The sequence below is a fragment of the Nothoprocta perdicaria genome, unplaced genomic scaffold (genome assembly GCF_003342845.1).
Source record: "Nothoprocta perdicaria isolate Ctin4 unplaced genomic scaffold, notPer1 scaffold_133, whole genome shotgun sequence".
NCBI lineage: Eukaryota > Metazoa > Chordata > Aves > Tinamiformes > Tinamidae > Nothoprocta > Nothoprocta perdicaria.
The window spans coordinates 121,852-149,399 of NW_020454461.1; the positions used below are offsets into that span (position 1 = coordinate 121,852).

The window sequence follows — 27,548 nt, forward strand, 5'->3', positions numbered from 1 at the left end:
AGTTTTGCTTTCCCACTTGGTAATGCATCTCTCAAGAGGAATCAAGAGCAGCAGCTTGAAACTTTGACGCTTTATAAGCTGTCATTTCTCAGAATTTATGACTGCAGTAGTAAAAGCACAATAATGGAACTTCAGATGGAACGGACTGTAATCAATTTTTAAATTTTCTATTAAACACATGCACTTCTACCACTTTGCAATGGAGCTCAACACACAGAATTCAAAAAAGGATATGTATCTGTTGCGAGATAGATTTCCAGCTTCCATGAAAACATAAATTTTGAGTATAGTTGTAAGACTCATCTCCACCTACAAACCAGCATACACTTAAATATATGAGAATCTTTTTCAGCATGACATTCCATGATGCTGTGCCTAAAGCCTGTGGACAATGGAACTGAGCCCAGATAGCTAATAAACATAAATGTTAATTATTTTGATGGACATGAGAAATCAGATGACATTTGGAGATGGCATTATTGTAAACTGGAAAAAATTATAAGAGCTACTTAGCTTAAAGCTTTGAAAATACCAGAAATACAGATCAGGAAGAGGCTGATGGGCTAAGAAAGGACAACTGCAGTTCTGCAATAATAAGTGAGTGAAAGAGAGTATGCAAAATTATTCACTAGAAGACCATTTTTGTCCTAGACAATTTGAATTACCCTCTTCACTAGACAGATGCATGGAGCACCAGATGAAAACTGCCTTAGTTTATCAAGTTATACACTACTGAAGTTTATGTCTTAGCTAAAACAATAATAGCACAAAGCATGGGACCATGGCAACAATGGAGCAGAAAGCAGAGTGTTTCCTCGTGCCTCCCAGGAGAACCACAGCAAAGTCTCAAGACCTCATTCTGCGAACATTCGTGCACAAGCCAACTTCATGCACTGTGATTAATTTCCCTCACACCATGTGGCTTGCATTGCAGCACACAAAACCAAACACAGGCTTACGTATTTTCAGGATGAGGACCTAGTTAGTGCTGGTGACGCGTGATTTAATGCTTCTGTAATTAATATGAAGCTTACTAAATGTGAGAGAATTCTGGGTTTTGGTACAGTTTGTTTTCTTTCCCCCACCCTGAACAGCATGTATGTTGTTTCAACATTAATGCTGAAAGTGAAATAGTCTGTAGTCACTGATGTTTATTTAAACAATTATAATGTTGTCTAATACAGCTGGGAATGGAGGTACAGTAGCTTCACATTTAAAAGCATGGCCTTTTATATAATTTTAAAGAACTCCTATAGATACATTGCCCATTTGTGGTACCTCAATGTCTTCTATTGCCTTATATTTTTCACAGGAATTAGTGTTCTAAACATGGTGCATCTGTATAAGATTTTTCTTTTGATGATCACGTCTCAGCAATTCAATGATTATGCACGCCACTGTATATGCTATGCCAGATTGTTCAAATACTTTCTGGCAGAAGAGATTACGGGTTCTTTCTAAAAACAAGCAAACAAACAAACAAATAGTACTATACAATAAAATTGTGGTGAGGGAGAACATAAGGGATGTAAAAAGAGACAGAAAATGCCTCCTGCTGCATTGCAGGAACATCCATCTCTGGACTGTATTTAGTACAACAATCAAGTTGTGGATTAGTGTTAACAGTGACAAGACAGGCAGGTAATCTTGCATCAGTCTTTACACCCTTTTAAGTCCTGCATGCACTCATACACAGATCAAGGAAGATATACCTGTTGCAGCACTTAAGCTATGCAAAGTTGAAAGCAAAAGTTTTTGATGTAGGCCATACGCCTCTCAAYCACAGTTTGTAGTGTGAAGCTGAATCAGTCACTACACAAGATGCATGTTGTGTCCCTTAGTTGTACACCCAGTGCTCACTGACTGAACCAGGAATCTCTCAAACGACTTCCAAGAAAAACACATGAGGCTTCCAGTGACACTTTAGGAATAAATGTACAAAATCAAAAGGCAAAACCTTCACTGAAACACTTAAAGATCTTAATGTACCAATTATACATAATAAATTGTGCAGTTACTATTAATTACAATATCCTTGAGATATTTATCATTTTCTGCAGTGTCAATTACAGCTTTAAATATTACAATGTCCACTTACCAAAACTATGATGAAGAGCAATAACTGAAGTTTGAGTTGCTCTTTTTTCAACAATTCAGAGGTAATTATTCTTACTTTTCTCATGTTTTTCAAAGTATATTGATTTCACCTGCTTCTAACTGAGTGCCAGAAAACTTTTTCATGACATTTATTGTCCATCATATAACCTCCTGTTGTTTTTAAATATTCAACATCTTTTCCAGCTGTAGTACTTGAGCTATACAGTGAAATTAAACAAATCAAAGTCTTCACCCTTATTTTTCTTATAAGTTCACAAATATTCAGATTTCAAGGTTGGGTTATAATATAAACAAAATAACCAATTTAAAAGCAGTGAGTAATACTGAATAAATATTGACTCTTGGTTCTGCCCCAGGATTTGCTTTCTCCCAAGAATATATTAGGTGCACAGGACCGGCCAAAGACCACTGAAATCAATGGAAAGACTACCAGTGACTTTGATGGAATATGGATTGGGTTTTGAGCATAACACTGCTGACTTCATTGATTCACCACAAAGGCTGAATTTGGCTTTGACAGATGTAAAGCAGTACATGCCATGTGCCCCTTAACAAACTGCATATATTTTAAGTCCATACCATCCTTTTATTGCCAGAAATTTACATCATTTTTCTATTAGCTTTGTTAAGGAGCCCCATTACCTGCAAAATGAGAATGAATGATTGAAAGACATGCAAGCATTTGTACTTACAGGTGTCTGGCTTGAGTTGACTGTTAGTAATCCCAAAGTACTGGGGATTTTCAATGACAGGAATCTTAGTCATTCCGATGATGACTGCATCTGGACCTCCCTCAGAAGAAGACGGAGTGTTACTGCCATTTGAGATGTGATGGAGGGGACTTGCTGAATCATCATCATTGCTGATTACTGAAGAAGGACCTAGAGTTAGAAACAGAGAATTCCCTGTAACTCAGTAAATGAGAATTGTCCCTTCCTCAGGCAAGCCAATTTTTCCCCTTTTTTGATCAGTTTGTCCTTGGTTGTTCTGAGCACAAGTTCTCTTTATGTCCCCTGCTCATCTTACTTCAGGAATTTCATATGTCTGGGTGGAGATGGAGAAATAAGAGAAAAAGTTCATTAGGAGTGAGAATGTGATGTAATTTTTTTTCTTGTCAGATCACCTACAATGAATATGTCAAGTGTGTTAATCGACAGTGTGTCTATGGAAAAAAAATCTCCAGATCTGGTGAACTCCGTTTATCATTCTTAGAAATAAGGTATGAAATACATGCATTAACTGCTTTTACCTTCGACCTGCTCAGATTACAAAACAATAACACCCTTTCCTACAAAGGTGGGGAATATCCACCTGTTCTTCACAGGTGACACAAAAGACTACAGACATGGATGTGATAGGCTCATTCTGAAGTAGAAAGCAGTATGATTTCTGACAGACAAGAAGKTGAAATTCAAGTTCCTTGAGGACAACTTGGAGAGGCCTAGTAGGTACACAACAAACATCAAAAGAGCCCTGGGAAAAATTCACCCCATCCCATGCTCTACCGTAAGACCTAGTGTCACTCCACAGGGTCTCATCTAGGCCAGGGGAATACTGTGCTCACTTACATGGTCCAATAAGTGAGTCAATTGATCTTCCACTTATTTTGATCAGTAATTTGGTGGTCGTTTTTGTTTTATTCTCATCTTATGTTTTTGATTTTTAATAGAAGTGCTATGGAGGTAAATGTTATAAAAAATGCTACCACAGAATGTTCCACTTTGGTGAAATGTAGGAGCCTCTGATAATAACATGGAGAATAACAGACAAGATTTGAAATCTTGCAATTTAACACCTTCTAGTCCTGTTTACATCCAGAATTCAAAGAAAATATAGATAATACAATTAAACAACAACAACTTTTTGCTTGGTCTGCCCATTGAACATCCAACAGTTAACACAATTTTCAAATGTCAGATCATTCTTCACTGATGCTGAACAGAGCTTCAGGGTGGCATTCATATCTTATCATGTCACCATTAAAAAAAAAAAAAAAAAAAAAAAAGATAAATACATGGAATAGCTCATTGTCTGCAAATGTCCTTCCTAGCACAACGTGCTCCAAAGACATGTGTGTTTGTCTTGCAGACAGGAATGTGAGGCAGGACCAAATCACCATTCACAGCAATCAAAGAGGAAAGGAACAGAGAGGGGTTTGAGCTAGACGAAATCTGTGTGTCATCCCATTTGACAGCTATCCCCTTGCAAAATACTGGAGCTCCAGTCTGAGGGTTTGAACTGGACAGCAGAGGAGAGTGCAGAGACAAGAAAGATATCCAAGCTCCACCTGCACATATGTGGAATCTGTATTTGCAGGTGAAATGGAGCAGGAGAGAGGATGAAGACCAGCAGCAGGTTCTGAGGACCCTTCATGGAGGATGGGAGAGAAGATGAAGAGAATCTACTACAGAGCATGCTATATAGAAAGAAGAGGAGAAGCAGGAGAAGACCAGASAGCAAACAGCAGCCAAGGCAGTGCAGCTCTAAAGAAAATAAACCTGGACTCTTCCACAGTTTTGCGGTTCACAGTATCATAACAAAAGCACTTTATCATGACATGGCATGGCTCACAGGAATAGAACTTAAATAATCTTGACATGCTGCTATTTCAACCCTAGCGATACAGACGCAAGCATACTCCCACCCCATCCAGCTTTCCTTTCTCCTCAATTGGCTTAATGGTGCATAAGGGAAATGTTCTCATTCTTTGAAAAGGTACTTCCCCCGCTAGCCTGAAACATTAGGGGTAATTTTTCAAATGCCTTTGCACTTCACTGGAAAGTCACTGTTGACAAATGTAAGCGATACCTAGATCTCTGCAATTTATCAAGTGAAATACTAATACCGAGACTGTTTTTGTCATTACTGATCACCCAGATCCTCAAAAGATTAATTCTACTAGGAAAGATGCCAGGATTAAGAGCTTTGGGTGAAGATTATTCTAATCAGTGCAGAGACTAACAAACTATGGAAAAGGGTCCCTCAGATGGCACACAAGATATGTATGTAAAATCACAGCACTGTTTTGCAGTGCATGAGAGTTTGCATGAAGTGGAAACAGAGTGGAAATCTATGTAAAACCTCATCTAATGTTTCCAAAAATATCCTGATGCCCCAAACTTTTTGAATCTCAAGCTAATAGTTCCAAAAATTAGGCAGAAAAATACACATTTTCTTTGGTCCTTTTGTACTTAACAGCTTTAGTATGAGCGTCAAATCCCTTTCCTAACAGCAAACAGGGAATTTATTGTACTATGTAATTTAATAGAGGCACTTCTCTAAGTCTTTTTCACGTTTGCTCTTTGCTGCTTCACAAGAAGAAGGTTCCTTTGTCGCTATTTGCTTTCAACACACATGCAGTGATGGCAGGAAGAAGTGTYCATTACACATTTCTAGGACAGTAAAGAAGGATAATGAACAGAAATTCATTCTGYTCATCAAATCATTTTTTGCACTATTCTATTATCCAATTTGTACAGTGTACTATTTTTTTTTTCAATCAGTATAAGACTGCAAAGTGCTGCAGGTGAAAAGCAGGCATCTGTTCTGTAAATCTAATTACTCAATTAAGCTAACTAGTAATGCTAGTCTTCTGTGTGATATGAAGTAGACTCCAAGTACATTTAGCTCTCTGTAGTAGCCAAGGAAAACCWGGAAAATGAGGTGATTCCTGATGTGCTTCCTGATGGTTTGAAACTCTTCAAGGAACATTCACCTCCAGGATATTTGTTCAGTGTCAAACAAAGTTAACAATCCCTTTCATTTGTAAGTAACCTTCTCATGCAGTGATCTTTGGAAATAGTTGTTCCTCTTCAAACTCCCATTTCCATTTGCTGTGTATTTCTTCTCTAATTAAGACAATCAGAAATCAACAGATGGAAACTTTTTGCATATCAGAAGCGGTTGAGCTCTCACCCTAACAAATATCCACCTTTTGGGGATTTTTTGATAATGTAAGTGAACTGGCATACGAACTATTTCCATACTTGCTTATATGCCAAACTATCTGCTTTCCATGAAGCTACATTTAATATTCTGCATGCACTAAGTCACATTATACTAACAGGCCAGCACTGCAGCTTACTCCTCACAGCAGCAGCCTGTAACTGATATTCCACTAATGCAAAACCATTTTCCAGAACRCCAGATGAGACCATCATCGGTACCAGCAAGAAGCTAGATCTATCCTTTCCTGAATTTGCACTGAGCACAAATTAAAAGCTAATTTCTTAAAGCACCTTAAAGAGTGGTTTCATCTTGATTAAGTAGGGTCACTTAATTACTTTTCAAAGGCAGAATGAGCAGGATAATTACATGCAGTGCCCTATAATTGATTCTGATTTCTACTCAAATCTGCTGTTGGTGTCAGACATGAAAACTGAAAATTTTAAACAAAACGTCTTTGGTGGAAGTGAAAAATCATGGGTTATCAATAGCTGTTGCCCCACATACAGCTTGATATTTCAAGAAATCTCCAGAGAGGCTTTCTCCATCTTCATATATTCTCCCTAACATCTTCATTTTATTTCATTTTAGAAGATATTTCTTATCTTGAGAAGTTAGAAGGTGGAGCCAGATGACAAATGGTATCCTGCCTTSGAAAAAAAATATGAGAACCACATATTGCAGAGCTGAATTTATCTTCTCTCTCATGTTGAGTTGAAAAACTGTGCATTTTGCATTGTCCAGAATCAACCAAAATCTCTTCCAGGTACAAAAGACACTCTCCTTTGCAGAATGGCAGACATATAAGAAAATCAATTCTGCAAGCTATAATAAGCCCAAAATACTCCTCACATCTCTAGGTTGTGATTGATTCTTAGGCAAAAGGTATGGGGAAAGGGAAACAGCAAAGTTCCCTTGGTACTCACACCACAGAGAACTGGAAACACACTGTTATGGAGCTAATGGTCTACTGTCACCAGTGCCACCATGAGCCACCTCTTCTTGAAATACAGCCCATCACCACATTGCCTCTGACCCAGTTGACATTGATACATTTGGGTTTGTAGCTGTACCTCRTTTAGCCTTAGAGAGAAACCTTCTTATGAAATTAACTACTTTCAAGGCATTCTGATCTTTTTGACCAGAAGCAGTAGTTTTGTAGTTATAAAATACACTTAGATGCTTTTGTGTTGCTCCTATTACCATCAGGGTTAATGCAGTTTTAGCATGCACACTACCAAGACCTATCCCACATTGCCACTTTTCGGGGCTAGCTTCTGCTTTGTGTTATTCCAGATTTCTGTGACTACTTAGGTACTTGGCTATGGCACCACATCTGACCACTGGCTTCCACTCAAATAATCCACGACCTCACTGTGTGCAAGAGAATGGAAAGAGTCCCAAAGTGAATACCAGCATGGCCCAACTAAGCAGGCTCAGGCAAAACATATAAGGAAGAGGGTAGGTTCTCAAATTAAGAGAGAACCAGAGCACCAGAAGGAGCATATGGCTTTGATTTGACACTTTGGAGAAGAGACGGCTCAGAGGGGATRTGATTAATATGTATAAGTTCAGGAAGGGAGAATGCAGGGAGGAAGGGGACAGGCTGTTYTCACTGSTGGCCAGCGAYAGGACGAGGGGTAATGGCCACAAGCTGAARCAYAAGAAGTTCCRTCTCCAGGTGAGGAGCAACTTCTTTACTGTTAGGGTGACAGAGCAGTGGAACAGGCTGCCCAGGGAGGTTGTGGAGTCTCCTACTCTGGAGGTCTTCAAAACCCGCCTGGATGCCACCCTGTGCCACATGCTSTAGGTGTGCCTGCTTGAGCAGGAAGGTTGGACTAGATGATCTCTAATATTCTGTGAATATTCTTAAATATTCTRTGAATCTGTGATTTGCACTTGGCATGGCCTTGCTAGCACATATTCTCACTTGAGTTTAGATGGTCACAAAAAATCATTGTGTCCATCTTCAGGGTCTAGCAAGTGTGACAAAGATATATGCATTTATTATATATTCAGAACTATAACAAGATCTCCTGAAGGCTACGGTATCCCACATCCCCTCTGCCATACATTTCTGAGAATCACACATACCACTTGAACAATCCCTGAAGTTACTACCAAGAGCTTACCCATGCAAAAAGACAATTACTTGTCTTTTTGGGAACACAGTTACTATGTGTTCTATGTTATTCCCCAAAACAAAAAGTTTTGGGGAACAATTACTATTATTAGAGGATTGTTTTAGAGATGACTTTTGTCCCAATGCCATAAAAAACACAGTGTCTTTCATGAAAAGGAGGTTCATTCTTGGAAGATTTCTCAGCAGATCTTTCACCAGCATTGGCTTTGCTTCTTTCAAGCTCCTGACTTCAGAGGAACAAGGAACAGCCTGCACAGGGATACGATAATAGTGCACTACCAGAGAAAATTAGGGCAAGTGCATGTCACTGGTCATGCTGAGCATCAGCTCAGATGCATTTTCAGGCCATACTGAATACTCTTTCTTCTTTTGAGAGAGAGAGATGTATTTGTTTCACCAGTTAAACAGCTTGTTCTCAAAAAGCACTTATACAAGCATAATATCCCCATGAGACTCACATATTTGCAGTAGATTCTAAGTTTTTTTTTCTGCATGATTAAAACATAAGTTTTTTACCTCCGAAAAGCAGAGAAACTTTCCTGCTATCAAGATGGGATCTATCTTACCAGAACCTATGACTCCTCTTTAGCTGAACTCTTGAACCCCTGTCTAACCTGTCACTCTCTCTAGAAGACAACTCATCAATCAAAGCCGGACATACTTATTTTTTTCTTTTTGACTGAGGTGTTATGAGCTATTCTTTCCATGCTTAAGTTCAATAAGCATGGGCAACTGTGATATCGAATAATGTTTATGCAGTTCTATTTGACTGAATAAGACTGATATAAAGCAGTACAATATAGCAACACTATTTATATTACTGATCTCATAAATGCTGCAGGGTGGATATATGGAATTGAATTAAAAAGCAYAAATAGAACAAAAAGAAAAATTATGTCAAAGCAAGTTGAATAATCTTCCCAAAGACAAAACCATCTATCATTACTTTGGACAGCAGAGCTGCTCAAAGTAAATTCAGACTCTACTGCAAATTCATTCAAAGTGGGCTATTAAAATGATGCTCCTTGCTTTGCAGCTGCTGATGTTTTAATGTGGGAAAGTGCAAAGCAGCAATATGCTAGTGTGTTTCCTCAGYAGTTTGGCTGTGTAGAGCAATAGCATCAATAGCATATCTTTCCTCATCCCTCTTCCAATCATTTATCCCTGCCTCACATGCCTAGCCCTGCCAGCTCCTCTGAAAGCAGTCTCATTGCATCCTTTGCCTATTCACTGCCATACACAGCTGTCGAGTGAGAATTATGAGGCTCGAGTGAGAATTATGAGGCTAACAGTCTTTTGCTGCAGGTGAAGAAAACACACGAATAAGATCCCCCAGAAACACTACACCCATCCCGTTCCATCCCGCTGAGGCATAATACTCTTCACAGCTCAAACAGTGCATGTCCTTCTGTCCCAGTGCCCAGTGTGTAACACACTAAGCCAAGAACTGCAGAGTAGATGTTAAATTTGTGACTCAAAAGCAGAGACTTGCCAAGGCGGGGTGTTTAGAAGATAAATTATTTTGTGTCTTCTGACAGGTACCATTAATCTATTAGCTGATCTGCATCCTTTGARTATTTGTTTAAGCTTGTACTATGCAGCTTTGTGACATAAAAAGTGAGAGAGATTTTATGAAGATACCCAAGATGTTTGGATGCCACCCAAAAAACTTGTTCACAGYAATTGAGGTGGAAAGAGGTTGTTCCAGGGAGTTGGAGACCCTCCCTACACCTCCCAGCCAAATGTCCCTGTTCCTTGTCAACATGCACTTCAGAAACTCCCTTTCCAACTACCTCCAAATTACTGAGGAAGGAGGCTCCTCAGAGATTGCTGCCAGGACAAATCATCTGGGAACTGAGATTTAGGAATCTGTTCACCTGCACCCATAGCAAAGCAAGGTAGAGAGATTTGTTCGAAAATCATGATGAAGCCACAGCACCTTTCACTTGGGTGAATGCTACAAGTGTTTTCCTTATATTTCCACATGAAAATCCACACTCTGTCTTTCATTATTTGTTATAGCTTCACAAAAAGTCTAAATTGTGCTGTTCTCATGGTAAAGCTTTGATGCAAAGATGCTGCAGTGACAGACTATTTTTTTCTACATATCATAACCTAAGTATTGTGTACCCTTGAGGGTAATTAAATAATAGGTATGTTAGTCACCTTTACAGCACTAAGTTTTCAATGCTGCCAGGCATAAAAAGGTCAGTCACACCAACTTAAATGCCTTTCCCCAAAAATACATGTTTTTCTTGTCAGAAAACTTTTTACTTCAAATGCTGGAAAACTTCTGATTTCAAATGGTTGACTCTTCTAGAAAGCAAGGAACATGCAATCTGGGTAATTTCCATTAATATGACTGTGCACAGATTTTAGGTACTCAAGTATTTCATCAGGTCTTTTTGTCGTTGCTCTGAACTGACAAGAGTCACAGCTGCACATTTGTTTGCTTCATTTTTAAACTGGAGTGCTATTGTGAAAGAATCTCAGTTAGTTCTAATTAACTGCCTTTTTTTTTTTGCACTAACTCATCTATATTTTTATGCACACACGCACACAGGCATCTCTTTACGCAGTAGCCTAGAACAGTCCAGAAGACACAATATCTGTAACAGTAATTTCCATTTAGGGGAAACTCCCTGGTATTTCCTGAGGGGTCCCACCACCAAGCGAGTCACTCGCCGAAACCCAGGTGACCTGCAGGACACAGGCATGGGCACAAGGGCCATGAGGCCCTGGGCAGGTTGGTACAGGGTTGGTGCACCAACCAAACCTCTCCAGCACGGAGCAGCCCTGCAGGAAAACTGGCAAAAGTCTCCAATGTGTACTGTTTTTTCCATGTCATCTCTGGAAGAAGGAAGCAGAGGGCTGCTGCTGCCCTCGTCCATGCCAGACTCCCAACGGAGATTCCAACCACCACSGTGCCAGCCTGAAGCTCTCATTTCCTTCTGTTGTCAAACAGGACAGAGGCATGTGTGCAACAATCGGTCACAATCCAGTATGAATCTTCCATGCCTTAAGCACCACAACCAACAAATTCTCAAGCTTTGTCCTCAGCGAGGTGCACACCGCTACTYTTCCCTTTCTGGAGGCTGCAGCAGGAGCTCTGCACCAATGTCCCTAGCAGGATAAGCTGCAGCTTTACCAAAGTCACAACCAGGACCCAGAACAGACGGTTGGCCCCGGCCTCSCAACCCACAGCCCTCCAGACTTACAACCATCTTAGAGCTACAGTGCAGCTACAAGGGTAGCTATAAAACTGCCCCATTGCTTCATGGTCGCGTTGGCACTTATATCCAACTCAAATGATAGATCCTGTCATAAAGAATGATGAATTTATGGCCTCTCATTATTGGTAGTCAATTAAAATGCATATCTGAGACAAAAAACTAGGAGATATCTGCATATTTATCAATACAAACATGACAGTCAGAGACGTAAAGATACAGGGCAGCAAAAAATCTGAAAGAAAGGAGGAAAGAAAAAATGATTTATCTTTCTTAATATAGATCACCAGGACCATTCATTATAGCCACCTGCAGATTTGCATATCCAAGAAACATTGGTAAAATAACAATCTTTCAAAAATGCTACAATGAAAAATCTTAGAATAAAGATCATCTAAGAATAAAGATCAGCTGGAATGTGCTTGTTGACATCAAGCAAAAAATAATTATTCAGCCTAAATCCTTGTTGCCTTGCATTTCATTTCAAACTATGTAATTCAACAAACCCTTTCCACTAAGCTTTTCATAATTAAGGGTTGATAATCCCACTTCTGAAGTTGGGTTTGAGGGGTCTGTGAGCACGTAAATGTATAGAACAAGCTCTTCCACTGGCTACAAGATAAATACAATGCAAAGAGAAGTAGTAGAAGCTAACCTAAACAGCTGAAATTTATCTGAGAGATGAGAAAAGCTATATGAAGTCATCATCAACTGATAACAGGCTAAGTTCATATCAAGACCGCTGCATACAAAGGGAACAATCCTTATTTCACGTCTGTGCTGAACTGGAATAATAAGTCATATAATAAAATTATATCAAGAAGACTGAGGAAAGATGTTAGGAAAGCTTCCTCAGACAACATAATTGTTCTTAATAGGTACAGAAATCTCCACTTCTGCAGATCTTGAAGACAATCCAGACAAATGTCTATCAGGAAAGATACAGGTTTAGGCGATACAGACTTAAGACAGGGAACCTCCCAAGTCCCTTCCAGCACTAATCCCCCATGATCACAAAAAACCTGTAAGACATTGAGGTGTCTTGCTTCAAATACTTTGTTCTCTTCAGAGATTGATTTATGTGTGTTCAGAACTGAMTGTGGCCAGCAGCTGAACAAATATATAAATATTCTCTATAAACATACACAAATATATATACAGATAAATATGTATACATATACACACATATACGTATTTTTATATATACATATATAAATATGTATATGCAAATAGTATAAATTAATGACATACAGTGCACCGCATTAGGAGGTTATTTTTGCAGGCTTCAGTAGCAAAATAGCTTCAGTGAGGTGAGATGTACACCAAGAATTAACTCACAATCCACAACAGCTTATTGCTATTAGAATGCAGCTATTTAATTGCATTCCTCACGTGCAATTACTAGTACTTCCCCCTCCCTCCATCTTAATTGCATCTAAACAATTTTTATTAGTGAAAGTGTCACCCACATAGCACAATACCACTAAATCTTGTGCCGTTTTTCATTTTCTGAGTGACAGATTTCTACAGTCCYCAAAGACTGCATGAATTATAAAATCAACACTGTATTACATTGAAATATACCTCTCAATTTCCTCCCAAATTCGCTTAAATAATAGTTTTCAATTAATTTTGCATTAACTTCCACACTAACCTAAAAAGGCAATCTGCACAGAAGCAAAATTAAATGGTTACACACATCCAACTCAAATGCTGCACTCAAATTATAAGCAATATCTTCATAACTGTGGTATCACTATTTACTCATCTGTTACTGAGATCAGCCTATAGTCCCAAAGGCTATAGGCTGAGATCAGCCTATAGTCCCAAAGATTTCTTTGATTTGCACTGAGTCCTAGCCTAGCTCCTCTTCATCTCCAAGCATTCCTTATCTTTGAAAACATGCTATGAAGAGAAAATCTCAAGACATGTACACCTGAAGTTGGGTTTGAGGGGTCTGTGAAAGAAAGATATGGGAAACGATGAACGAACAGTCCAGCCACTATTTCCTGCCAATTACTGTGCTATCTTCCTGGGTACATCAGCTTTTGATCCTTTCAGTCCAAATTTTGGATATGGTATACAGGCATCATCCAATCTTTGGAAGAGGGCTCCTGGAAGGTCAACAGGTTTGAGCACATACAAGAAATTCCTAACCGTCTCTCTGAGCAGAAAGTAAGAGGTAGCCACTTTTCTTCTTGATTATCAATGCCTGACATTTTATTCCAACTTACATTAAGATATCAATAGCAAAACTGATTTTTTGTATATGTATATGCATATCTTTCAGGATATGATTAAAAAAAAAACAATTCAGAAGGAAGAGAGCTGAACGGACTGCTTTCAAAAACATCTCCTCCAAACACAGTTTCAGATCAAAGGTGCAGAATTGCATCAGAACAACAATCTTTTTTTCAAGCACAAAACCTAAGCAATCGTGACTCAAATATTTGAAATCCTCCTCATATGTAGAGCCAAAAATTACTGCAGCAGAGCAAAGGGCATCCATGGATAGAAAAGTATCACTTCAAAATTCAGTCTGTCCCAGCAGCATCATGACTAGCTGCACGACTAGCATCGTGATTAGCTCCACAAATTGGCTGACTTGTGTCTRCAAGTTGGTCTTCTCCTGCTGTTCACAGCCTCCTCCTCCTCCTCCCTGCCACGTGATGCCTTATCTCCTTGAGATTCCCTCCTGCCACCTCTCCTCTGCCAGCTTGGCTTGAAATTGTCTCTGTGGTCCATGCTGGAAGCTGCCTGCACCACACACACAGGTTGTTATCCTGGAGGCAGCTGCACTACAAATCAAGACCTGACAGTTTTGCTTCAGAAGATTTTAAAATGGATGCATTCATAATGAAGCCAAACAAAAATTKAATAGTGGAAGCATCATYGTCTCTATTTTACATAAAGCAATGTCTCTTCAAGATGCTGCATAAAATAGTTCCATAAATAACTAACTACATTGTCAGAGACTTTTAACAAGAATTCTATGTTTTTTTTTCTGATGTGTCCTCTCTGCTCATTTTCTCACCTCTTCCTTTCTACTAAACCATTTCTMTTTACTGCTTCACCTTTTTAGGATGATTCCCTTTTTTTTTTTTTCTAATGTCTCTTAATTCTTTGAGGCATGAACTGCAGCTTCCTGTCACTTTACACACTCAGTACGTTCAGGTCACAAGTCTGAGCATGGCCTCCTGCAATGCTTTAACGTATATGTTAGCATGAAACAGCACTAGTACTTTGTGCTCTCAAGCATTTTATAAGGATACTCATTTGTACTCAGTGTCATTTCCTTTTTTACCAAAAATGCAGTCACTTCTGTTTCTTAGCAACAGATTTACCAGAATAGATTTACATGGCAATCCAAATGCTCTCAAGAAGAAACTGTTAAAAGAAGATGCCATTAGAGGCAAATATTTTAATACAGAATACAATTCTGCATTATAATGCTTTGCAATTCTGTCTGCATCTAATGATGACATGGTCACTATGATGACTGATACTGAAGCAGAAGACTATTTAAAATATCCTAATTAGTGTATCTCTGAGTTGATCTGTAAAAACAATCTTCTTGTCTTCAGAGACTGCAAAACAAAACAAACTGTACATGGCTACAATACTCTTTTGTGATGGACTAAATTCAAAATTGGAGCCTGCAAGAGTCACATATAAATGTGTCTCAGATTAGACTGCAAAAGGCAGACACATGCACTTCACACATGCACCAGAAATGCATGTCCTTACTTCATGCACATCAGTATTGCACAGCCAAGTATTAGACCTCAGTGCAGGAACATGCTCAGTTCTGGAGTTACTGCTCCAGGGTGAACATATTTATATAACAATTTCAATAAACTGAAAATTATTAATTTTCACAATCTTTACAAAAGACACTTTTTTTTTTTCTGAAGATTCTTCTACAGCTTACTCATTTAATAAAATAAGGATTTTTGAGGCTTTGGTTTTTTTCAGCCTATTTAATATGCTAAGCACCAACTAGCTAGTTGATCAAAAATGCAAATAAAACCAAATGTCAGGATGGGGTAAAAAGAGTGAAACAAAGCATAAAGTTTGCAATTCTGTGAATAGGAAAAAGAAAGGAAATAGGAATAGCGTAACTCTAATTCTCTTCGTGGAATGTCAACTTAGAGTAAGTTCACAATAGTGCAAAATTCCCAGGAATGACAGTGGAATCAGGATCATTGTCTTTGTATTAAGAATGATGACATCCTTTTTGGCAAACAAAGTCTTGTTCTGCTGTGGTACTTAGTTCTGTTGCTGAAAGGTAGTATCATTAATATATAGTTTCATATGAATTATGGCAGGAATGGGTTAAAGTAATAGATCTGTATCATTCCCAAGAGGCAATGCCAAAAAGGTTATTGCGAGTATTTGTATCACYATGTTATAGAGAGTGACAGTTTCATGTCTTCCTAATGGTTAACTGAAAATCTATAAAATCCATTTTTCTTTCTTGCCAAGAAATTAATACAGGACCAAAACCTGAAATTYTGACTCTGGTCATGCTCAACACAGAAGTGGGAGTTTTGCCAGAGAGCGGATTAATGACAGGACAATTTGCTGGTTGCTAACAGAGATGTAAATGCAAGCTAGCTACATTGTCGTAACAGGGCTATTGATGAAGCCTGTGATCTTCCCCCTTTCTCCAATGTGGTCACAGGTTTTGCAGCAGAGGGACGGATGCACAGGGGCTGGAGAGCTCTTACCTGTGCGCTGCGAGTCTGGGCGCCCAGCTCCTCCCGCGCTGCTGCCATCCCCTCCTCAGCGCCCACGGAGGAGAAGGGAAGGAGCAAAGCAGCAAGCCAGGGCCCTTGCAAAACAGCCCTGCTCAGGGGCACTGCCTCATCCTCAACAATGAAAAAAAAAATGCTAAAGCCACCCATGATAACCATACCTGCAGCACGGAGGTGTGCCTGGAAACATGTTGATTTTGGGGGATACCAAAATGCATTTAAAAAATAACACAGTTCATTGACTGAGTTGTTTGGATGCTTTTGTTCTCCGGTGCACTCTCCATTAGAATTCCCTTAGAATTTGGTTTAAGAAGATAGCATCAATTCTTACTCTACCACCCAGTTCCTACCATGTTTTCACAGCATGGTAACAAAACTGAAGGAATGAAGATATGACCAACTTACAACTCTTCAATTATCAAAGCAGCGTACACAATGACGAAAAAATTAAATCCTGAACTACAAAGTTTGTAAGATGCTAACTCATTCATGAGGAAGTAAGGATAACACAGGTATTTATTACAGATGTCATTTTGAAGAAGAAAGTTAACTTCAAGAATAAGACATCACACTTCTGACATTTTATATCACCACTAATGCCATCTGGCCCAAATTTGATGTTAAATGGCCAGGCAATTATTGCTAAAAAATTAATACTCACACCCAAGAATATGTCTAATGTTTAATTAAAATATACATACTTAGCAAGCACCATCACTTGCAAAGTAGAGATCAATATATTAATAAATAATAGTTCAGACACTAGAATATTGAGTTCTTGAATTTTAAACAAATTAGCTCTGTTGAATTAAACTCACTAGATCAGATTCAAAATTAAGTTTTGAAGTATACATCATAYATAAACTCATTATTAGTTGTTACTGTTAGTAACATCAAACTGTAGCATGTAGCACAATTTTACACCTACATAATTTCCTAAAAGATTGTTTCATAGAAGATGCAAAACTCTAAATACAAATCTTCTTCTCTTTATTTTTCTGGCAYTTCCATTTTTTGTTCAAGGCCTGGCAAGACCTAAGCTCTTTACTCCAATACATGTTCACAAAGAGGGAATTTTAAGCTTTAACATTCCTGAATTGCTGGGAGAAGTAGTATAAAGGAATGGAAAATATTTAACACAGTCTTATGTGAATTGGTTAAAGGATCAAACTCACACCCTTCTCAGTCTCTACTGGCTTGAGTTTTGAGTTCCTCATGGTTTTGCATCCCATGCAGACATTCACTGTTATTTGTATTGATCTCCTATCATTTTACTGTCATGCAGCACAAACATAAATGCAACATAAGAGAAAGATATGGGAGAACCACAGTGTGCATGAGTGGTGCAGACAGAACTCTAATCTACAGATAGCAATAACAAAAAGTTTCAGTTTGAGAAAATAAAAACAGCTAAATATTATTCACGGACAACTTAATGCTGTATGCAAATAGACCTCCTTAGACTCCTGAAGCATGGAAAATTACTTGAATAAGTAAAGACTTCAGGCAAGACCCCACATGCAAGCACAATTTCTTGTGTCAGTAACTGCAGTGATGGCAAAATCTCAGATGAATAAACACACCTGATTTATTTTATTTTACAGGGGATATGGTGTTGCACTGTATCTGGCGTCAGAGCCAGAGCTCTGGGGTGACTGAGTGAGCCAGCATCTGCACAGGCYCTTCGCATTCTCTTGCAACATTCAGATGGAATTCTCTACAAATGCAGTAAGTTAAAGGGACATTTATATTCTGTGTTAAACAAATAAATCTTAYGGGAGTCTGATTTATAGCACCTGAATAAAGGCCAGTGCCCCTTCAAATGGGGCAAAGGGGACAGGGAGAAGCCCTCTGAAGTCTCTCTTGATTTCTCCCCTCCTCCCAGAGACAATCAAATCCTTTGTAATTAGACTGATGACAGGATAACTCAGTCTCTATGCCATCAATCCTCAGCCTCTCTACTCAGTCTGCCAAAGACTGCCCTTTCCTGGCATGAGTATCTGTCCCCTGGCAATCACTCATCAAACTGCGAGCTTGTGAGCTATCTACCAATTATCAGTTGTTACAGATGCTCTCAGATTGGGCAATTTCAGATCAGAACCTAGGAGCAAAAGTAACTGCTGGAGCTCTACAGTTAGGAGCACGATCTCCTAGACCCAGTGCTACCACCTCCAAATTAGTGTAATGACTCCACCTGCATCTCAGCAGATTCTACTTTACGAGCAGAAGGTTTACACATAGATTTTGACTCTGACTGAGTATGAGGAAGCAGCAGGTAACACAAAATGGTCATCCTCTTCAGAAAGGAAAAATAGTTATAACTGATCTTTTCCATTCTCTTCAAGAGCACATTTATTATTATTATTATTATTATTATTATTATTTTATTTTATTTTATTTTATTTTTAATTGAAAAATAATTAAGAGTGACAAAAAGTGATTCTTTAACTGAAAAGAAACTATGTCTACTCTCAAGGGAAAACCAATAGTGACAGGAAAGGATATCTTTTAACACTACACTGCAAGCAGAAAACTGTCCTCTGCTTTAAAAACCATACCTCTCATGCTTACTGGTTACTTCAGAAAGGAAATATTCAGTAATCYACAGTGAATTTACCTGCTTTTCATACATATTCTCTTGGGCAAACTAACATGGAGTACATGATTCAAGTTATATTTAAAAAGCATCACACATATTGAATATTTAATAATAACAGAGTTAGTGCTTATACAGCAAAAGCCTTTATAAACCGATCAGGAACTGAGGCATCACTTGACTACTTGCTACCCAGAAGACAGATTTCACCAAGACAGGCAGACACTTCGATTACTGCACAGTCAGAATCCCAGACTGCCAAGAAATTATTTCAGGCTTTTAAAACATAAAACTGAGAGAAATTGTCTTCCTTTTCCTGCCATCTAATCACCTGATATTAACAGACAAAACAGAGTAGAGTCAACTATGAAGAAACCAATTTCTTTCTCCTTCAGACCTTTAATTTTGTTCTAGATTTGTTTCTCTAATATTTAGAGAAAGAAATAGTGAATTTTAAATTCTGAACGACAACAGAGTTTCAAGTAAATGTTTTTTATCCTGCAAAATACAGACGTGTCAAGCCTGTTCATTTTGTTCCAATGTTCACAGTTAGCACTATGGGTACATGCAGCCCTGGGATTATCTCATGAATCTTAAGGCATTTAATAGAGGTGAAGCGAAGTGCCCTTTCTTTTTATGCCTCTATTCATTCACTGGCTGCATTTCCACTGTGAATTTTTGATGTGTTTAGCCATATAGATCATCGCTCTGCACCCTCCCTGGCAGGAAGGTGTGAGGTAACTGATGCCCTTTGACCTCAGCCTCTGGCAAGGTCCCATCAGGAAAAAAAAAAAAAAAAAAAAGAGCGAGGAAAGAAACAGAAAAATAAGAAAAAAGAAGTTCTGTAGCACGTATCTTTGCAAATGACAAGAGGAATTGTGTTTTAGACAGCAAGATCTGTCCCAGGATTTCTACAAGAGTAAAGACATTATGAAAACTCAGTATGCCTAACCCTGAGCTAAAGCACTAACCAGTGCTTGTTCAAAGTCTTGTATAGTACTAGGTGTTTTATTTGACTGTGCTCCTGAGATAGGGATGAAGCATCAAAACTGAGTCATCACTGACTTCAATGCTTTATGCACACTGCAATTGTGCTAAAACCCTTCCATGGGAAAGGGTGGTGGCTCTTTAGTGAGATGACATTAGCCATCAAGAGGCTGCGTTAGTTGCCCACCTAGCCTCAGAGAGTTYCACTAGTTTCTCTTTTCTTCCTTCCTATATCTAATGCTAGTTATTAAGGGAGTTATAGTGGAAATACCATCCATGGTATCATCAATATGATAGTAGTTTTTCAATACATTTTCACATATCTTAACTTTGTTTATCAAACTCCCTTGAGAAGGCATCATTGCTAGAACATCCTGTTCAATCCTCTGCTTGATTTGGATGTGTAAACAGCTTGGCACTTTCATGAGATAAAAAAACACAGGTACAGAAAAGATATTGCCAAATTTATATTCAAATATACTCTAAGCTATCATTTTGGATTTTACTTATTACACTTGTCAGGTATACAAGGAGTGATACCTTAAGTCTGCCAGCTGAAGTGAAGACACAATAATGGCATTATCAGGACTGTGAGAATAAACCACAAACTCTCAAACTGCAGTAGAGAAGCACATGGCATACAGTCAACAAACTGCTTTTAAGCTACTGTTTTTCAATTACCAAAGCAAGCCATTCATGCCAAAGACGGCCTCACATTGTGCACCAAAATAGAGCTAATCCAAATTCATGTACTCTTTCAAGTACACCTTTTTGTTCTTGTTATTAGTTTTATTCTATTGTCTATTGTCTGAATTGCAATTTTATGTTTTGCAGTAATCAGTAATCATAATTTTGTGACTTTTGGTAACTGTCCTCATGAAACTGCAATATTCAAAGGCCTAATTTTCTTTCTTGACCCTGATCACAAAAATAATGTAGGAAGAAACATCAATTGCTTAATCTGAAAGGTGTTACTTAAATTCATTCACATGTAAAATAGCAACTGAATCATAAAGTAACCTATGAAATTAACTTTTTATTCTTGCATTATTGAAAAAATTGGAAATACTAATCACAATTTCTTAAAATACAAATACCATTGCTATTTGTATTTATCCCTCTCTTTAAGCAGAAAAAAAAAATAGCTTTATTTTACAGGACTTTTTAAAGTTTCAATTCATATTTATTCAAAATGAAAAATGAAACTTTTATTGTTTTTCTACACTGACTTTGAATATTAAAATCAAGAACATATTAAATCTCTCTGTTATTTTTGATATTGTTTGCACTTCCTAATTTCATGGGAAGTGTCTCTGCTCAGTTTCATTCTTCTTTCTCCTGAAATAACTTGCCTTGAATTCCTGTTCAGACTGCTATTCCTATATTAAAGTATTCAATACAAAGCATTCTCAGCTCTCCAAACAGTATCCCATAAGTCCTATTTTCAACACAATTTCTCTTAAGTGAATTTGAAAGCCCCTATACCAAACTCGCTTCATAATCTGAAGATCCTCTAAATTGTCGATAACACATTTTATATGAGAGATAAAAAAGCATCTGTGCAAAATATGCTATGTGACATCACAACTGTGCCAAATATACGAAAAATCAGAAATTCCCAATGGACATATAAAACAGATTTACTTAAATCCTCAGAGATGTTCTGTTCTCTCAGAAGGGAAAAAACAAGAAAGAGAACATATAATGCAATACCCACATCTGTTAAATTCCAAATACAGAAATCAAATCCATGGGAAAATAAGGCATGCTCTAGCAAAAAAGAGGAAAAAATAATTTCACACAAGTTGCAACATAACTGTTTCAACATCAATAATATCATCGGGTTCTTAAAAAAAAGAAAAAAAAGAAAAAAAAAAAAGCCTACCCCATCAAATAGAAGTTCTAAAACAAAACACATCCTCAAATCACAGCATTTATTTTTTCTTAAAACTGTTTGGAAAACCAACTTGTTTCTACTTAAAGTTCTGATGGAATGAATAATGTCCTGAAATATAAAAATTGCTGTTTTATAGCCAAGAGGTCAAAAAGTAGTCACTTGACTGGGATACACATATACCTGATTGAATACACATTTTAAGCACATATTAGTTAATTTAAACAAGAAAATGTATCCGTCACTGTGTGTGTGGACGTGGGGAGAGAGGAGAAAGGCAAGCGAGAAGTAGTTAAATAGGGGAAACCATTCAAGATGATATAAAAATATATAAAAATCAAGGAAGTTGAGTCTGTTTATCATTACACAAAAGCAACAACAGACACATTTATAACAATGGATAGCAGGTGAAATACTGTGATTGACATATCTTCCAGCACACTCACTGCACATCACTAATGAAATATCAGACACGAACAATTTACAGATTGCAAGACACCATGATAATGAATAATAAAACTTTATTATTCTGTTGAAAATATGTTTACCAAGCACACTTTTTTTGTAAGTGTACATTGTCCAAACTGTTACAGTAGTATTTGGAAATAGAAACTACAATTGTCAATCATTCGCAAGAAATTTAAAAATGTTTTAACAGGAAAAGTTAGAGGGACAGAGAGCACTAAAATATAAAGCTTGCTGACAGATTACTGCAAATCTTTCTTCTCTCTTTTTAAGGATGTTACATTAGAATGTACTTTCAGACTATCAATTTGAGTATTTTTTCAATTTGAGAAAAAAATAAGACATTTACAAAGACCTTTCAAGTTCTATCCTTTGATACAAACAGAATGGCCCTCTCAGTGTTTCTAATTTGAGACTAAGTTGAGGAACAGCAAAAATAGGGGACTTGGAAGACTCTGAATTGTAGAGGAGGACATTTCAAGTGCATTTACCATGGTCCGTTGTCTCAGGTTTGCTTAGTAGCATGGCTGCTCACTTCTGCTCATACACTAGTAAACCCAGTAATATCAATGCAATAGCTGTGCTAAATTTATTCTGGAGGAAGGAATTTTATTTTGTGCACATGCCCAGGGAATGAGTCCTACATTGCTCACATCAAGGGAAAATCAAAACTATCATGAAAAAAAGCATGACTTCATCCACTACTTTCTTGAAGATCAACTAATTATCCGAAATCCTACAGGGTAGTTATTTGCCATTCCAGCCAAGGAGAGTAGCTTCCGTTAAAATGTGTATCTATCTGAGAAGGGGAGTCTTTTATTTMAAATTGAACCATAATGTTCTTAGTAACATTGCTGCGGGTTTCTGCCTCTAGGGACYAGAGGGGATTGCCCTCTTTGAAATGAAAGCAGTTTGGCTCAGCCTTGCCTGTGACTCTGCTCCAGGCCAAGACACGTGCCTACCCACCACACTTATTCCTTGCAGSTGCAAAAATACATATATAATCCCGGAAGGATGCCATCAGCTGTTATTAACATTAAAAGGAGATTGCATGTCCATATCAAAGAAATACACACCCTAATGTGGGCTCTTTCASTCTACCTTTTTTGATGAATGGCTGAATTTCTGAAGGGAAAAAAAAACCAGGATTACTAATGCTCAAATATGGATATCTTCCAGATAATTTTGATGTTTGATTAGAAGASTGACTACTCATCTATAGAAACCTGATCATTTAACTTATACACTTCAATGAGTAAACAGCTGTAGCTACTTCCTCTTAGTGAATCCACTTCTATTTCCATAGCAGATTATATCTAAATGACCAAAAGGAAACCAGAAAAAAAAAATGAAGTGACCTCCAAAATWTGGGCATGGACATTTCCACAGAAATGGGGCAGTGAAATGAGCAATGAAACATGTGAAATACATGGTATCAATGTCCCCTCTGCTCCCTATACTGCTGTATTTACCGTCTGCAACAGTTCCAACCATCCACGACATCCTGCTGCAAAGACCAGATGGCTAAATCCAGCCTAACGTGAGGCTGCGCTATAAGCTATTGGTGGCGTTAGGCCAGTCCAGAACCACAGCAAAGTCCTTCCAAAGGGTATTCATAGAGCTAGGTAAAGTCCTTAAAATGTGCATTTATATTCTATGAGAGCTCAGAGCACAGCAAGAGGGAGGACCTAAGACGTTTTCAAGAACAGAAGAGGAAGAAAGACAAAACAACTGAAATTCCAATAGAAAACAAGCAGTAAGGAAACTACGAGGAAGAAGAAGAAAGTACTAAAAAAAGAAATGAATTTCAGATAAACTTTTAAGCTTTTTTTCTTGAAATGAACTTGAATAAAATACTTCACTTCCCTAAATTATAAGTTACTTGCAAATTACTCAAAATTTTAATTATGCCACAGAAAATAGTGGTCTGAATTTAAAAGGTACCAGAAATTAATTTACTTGATAACGGTCTCCAACTTTACAAACCATTTGTAAGCCTTTAATTAGCTGAACAGCTGCAATCAAGCAGGGACTACAATCAGTAGTCAGTTAATGGCAATTAACAGTCACCATGTCATAGGTGTCTGGGTGAAGGGACAAACTGGCCTGTTGCATGAACGTTGCTCTGGGCAGTAGGAAATGCATAAGTCACTCTTCTATGGCACATTTCATAAGTCTTTGAAATCTTTTTCTTTGAAAAACTGTTTTTAGAAAGTGTCTGTGCCACAGGCTTCTTTTTTCTTTTTTCAGTGCTTCTACTCACAGTCAAAAATCCTGCAAGAAATATTTGAAGTGGAACCATTTCCAAATAGCTGTCCACAGATATTCTTGGCAACGTCTACTGCCCCAAAGGCTCTTGCTCCCACTGAAACGAATGTTTTTCTTCACTGCTGTACGGGAGCRGTCCAGCTGATGGGCTGGGGGAAGGCTTGCTGAGCCCCCTGTGTGCACTGAGACACCTGGACACCCTCTGGCTGGAAAGGCCGTTGGCTCCAAGGCCTTCCCGTGGGAAAAGCTCAGGGTTGGCGCAGCACAGGCTGCGGGCCTGCCTCRTGGCTACGCGGGCTGCCCGGCGCTGGAAACCTCCTCTGAATGCGGCAGGGATGCCKTTTATTGGGGAGACCTGAATTCACACCGGCTCACATCAAAACCCACCCCAAGGCTCTTGCATGCAAGTCATCTTCCTGCRAAACTGCCCCATTGCTAATCCCAGTTGTTCTCCCAGTGTTTTGAACTTCAACTTAAAGTCAATTCTAGCATAAACAAACTCTTCTAAGAGAATACTTGAAATATGTTTTTATTTTGTTTTTATTTTATTCTCTCTCTCAAAATTGAATATAAAAACAAAAACAAAAACAAAACAAAAAAAAAAACAGAAGACCTCTATCTTTAAATGTTTGATAGACTTTTTTATTGCTGAGTGAAGACAGTATAAAAGCTTTTTAGTATCAAATCCTGGACATTCAGCAACTTTTGCCATGTTAATGGTTCCTGCACAATACTTAGTTTGAGTCTCATTTTATTTTAAAGAGGTCAGGAATTTGGTAATTAGCTGAGCCCTTTGTAAACCAACACCATTCGGGCAGATCAGAATCTCTACAGTTACAAGCAACATTGTGAATCAAGTTGAAGAACAGGAGCTAGCAGGCACTACAATTTTCCCACTAAAATTTAGTTCTCCTTAGCTTTAGCAGTTTCTGTCCACATACCAAAAAGAAAGTATTTTAGGAATACGTCGTCTTTTTTTCCGTCAAGCATTAAACATCTGCATTAAGACATGATTAGTAACAAATCACGTGCTGTAATCCATAAGGTTCTGTGAATATCTGCATCAATAGTGCACTGACTAATATAAAAGACATAGTACAAAATATGTAAGAAGGATAATCTACTATATATATATATAAATATATATATTCCAGCGGTGCATAAATCAGTTGTGGTTTATTGAAGTTACCTCCATGATTACATAAAATCCAAAATACTGTCAGTACATGCTGAAATAGTTGAAGGTCAAACCTACTGCTATACCTTAAAGATGAACTGCAAAGTGCCACAAAATAAGTTACAAAGATGTGTAAAATCCCACATCAGTAAGTGTGCCCACTTGTGTGCACATAAATATTATGAATCAGAAAAAACTATCTTTCAAAAAATGCAATGYTTAAAAAAAGTCTGCTAAATTCCAACTAAACAAGTTTGTCTTTTCCTTGCCAAAGAAAAGGGAACAGATTCTCACCTCATTTATTTGGCAATTAATTGTGACTATATAACTGAAATATGCTGACTTTGTCCCAGCAAAATTTAATCCTGCAATCTGGGCTACTAGGTCAATCTCTGTTCTTTATCCAGTTCATGCTCAATGCAACTCCACTGACTTTAGTTCAAATATTGCTGATCTAATTATTGATTTAGACCCAGCTCATTATCATTTAAAAAGGGGGAGATAAAAGCAAAAAGACTGTAAAAAAAAATGAAGTAAGTTATGAGGGAATCAGTTAGCAGAAGAGAAGGTTAGCAGCTCTACAAAATAAGACCATTTCCACACAGACTTAGCAAGGAGAAAAAAAAAAAAAGAATTATTTTTTAAAAAGCAGACATTTTACTGTTTTGTTTTTCTGAGGAGCAGAAAACACTTGTTGACATCTACTTCAAACAGTGACTATGATGAATACCCTTAATTGCTGCCATCCCTCCCCAAATCACCACAGTATGTGCTGGGTGACCAAAGACACCAGGATTCCTGGGCTACCACTAGACTTCCAGCTCTGGCCTCTTCTTATAATGTGGGGAGGAAAACACATCTTTGGGACAGATTTTGGAGAAGGGAAGAAATCACTGCAATTTCAACTTCCCCTCCCTAACCAATGACATAGAGAAGAAATATCTTACTACATAGTCCCAGAAGAATGCAAATGTGAATATGTTTCTTGACTAATAAGGATATTCCCCAAAATTTAAGCACAGCAGGAAGAAAAAAATTGGATGAGAGGGAGACTGTAGAGAATGTAATGAAAAAGTCACGGACTACTATTGTCAAAAGGCAAAGAGAGAGTTAGTTTTTTGAGAAAGAACAAAAATGCCTGGAAAAAAAAACCAGACACAATACACAGTTCTTCAGAAAGAGAAGGATGGTGTATACTGAAAAAGACTGCAGCAAGAAAGGGAATGCTTCAGTGGAAGAGTGAAAGTGATTGAAAATGAAAAGCAAAAATAGTGAAATCGCAGAAGGGAGAACGCTTTTTTTTTTTTTTTCCTCTTTTCATATAAGTGTTACTGTAAGGAATTGTAATAGAAACAAATCTCACAAAAGTAATCAAAATGCATAAAAAGCTATAGTTTTCTTTCAGGCTTTTACTACTAGTTTTTTTAAGTTATTTTCACCTAAACAAAAAATAACAAAACCTTTGTCTTTTTTTTAATAATAATTTCCTAAATTTAAAAGATCAAAGTATAAATTCCAGACATGACAGCTAAATAGTGCAAAAATGAAACTCTATTCTAGTGCCTAAATGTAGTCCTTGTACTTGCAAAAGGCTTGCACCTTTGCTTAGCTTTACTCATTACAGTGCTTTTCTCTGAACTGTTAAGCCAGCCTGTAAGTATATAGCCTGTAAGTATATAGTCTAATGGACCAATAGTAGAGTTTGTTAATCTTGCATTTGGCTTAGACTCAGCATTCTGGCGTACAAAAGATTTGTACATTTACCCAAACTTAAAGACTTACTAGGTCGAATAAGCATGGGCTAACAGGATGATTCGCACTGAAGCAACAGCACTCGTTCAAAACCCTAAAGCACTAACACAATAGTACTACCTGCCTTACGCATACAATGCATACTCTTCATAATCTTCCTTATGAAGTCTGTGAAACCACGTACATAAATTAGCTTGGCAGGGTCAAGTCTACAAT

The 27,548-nt window shown here is 37.8% G+C and overlaps 1 protein-coding gene across 3 annotated transcripts in view; it reads right to left on the reverse strand.

Annotated features, from left to right (window-relative positions):
* The window catches only part of NTRK2 (neurotrophic receptor tyrosine kinase 2), a 192,995-nt gene that overhangs the window by 84,284 nt on the left and 81,163 nt on the right, over positions 1–27,548 (reverse strand). For all 3 annotated transcript variants that reach the window (XM_026033765.1, XM_026033770.1, XM_026033767.1), the window contains one exon: positions 2,811–2,999. In XM_026033765.1, coding sequence (XP_025889550.1) covers positions 2,811–2,999 — 189 coding nt within the window. The remainder of the gene's footprint in view (positions 1–2,810; positions 3,000–27,548) is intronic.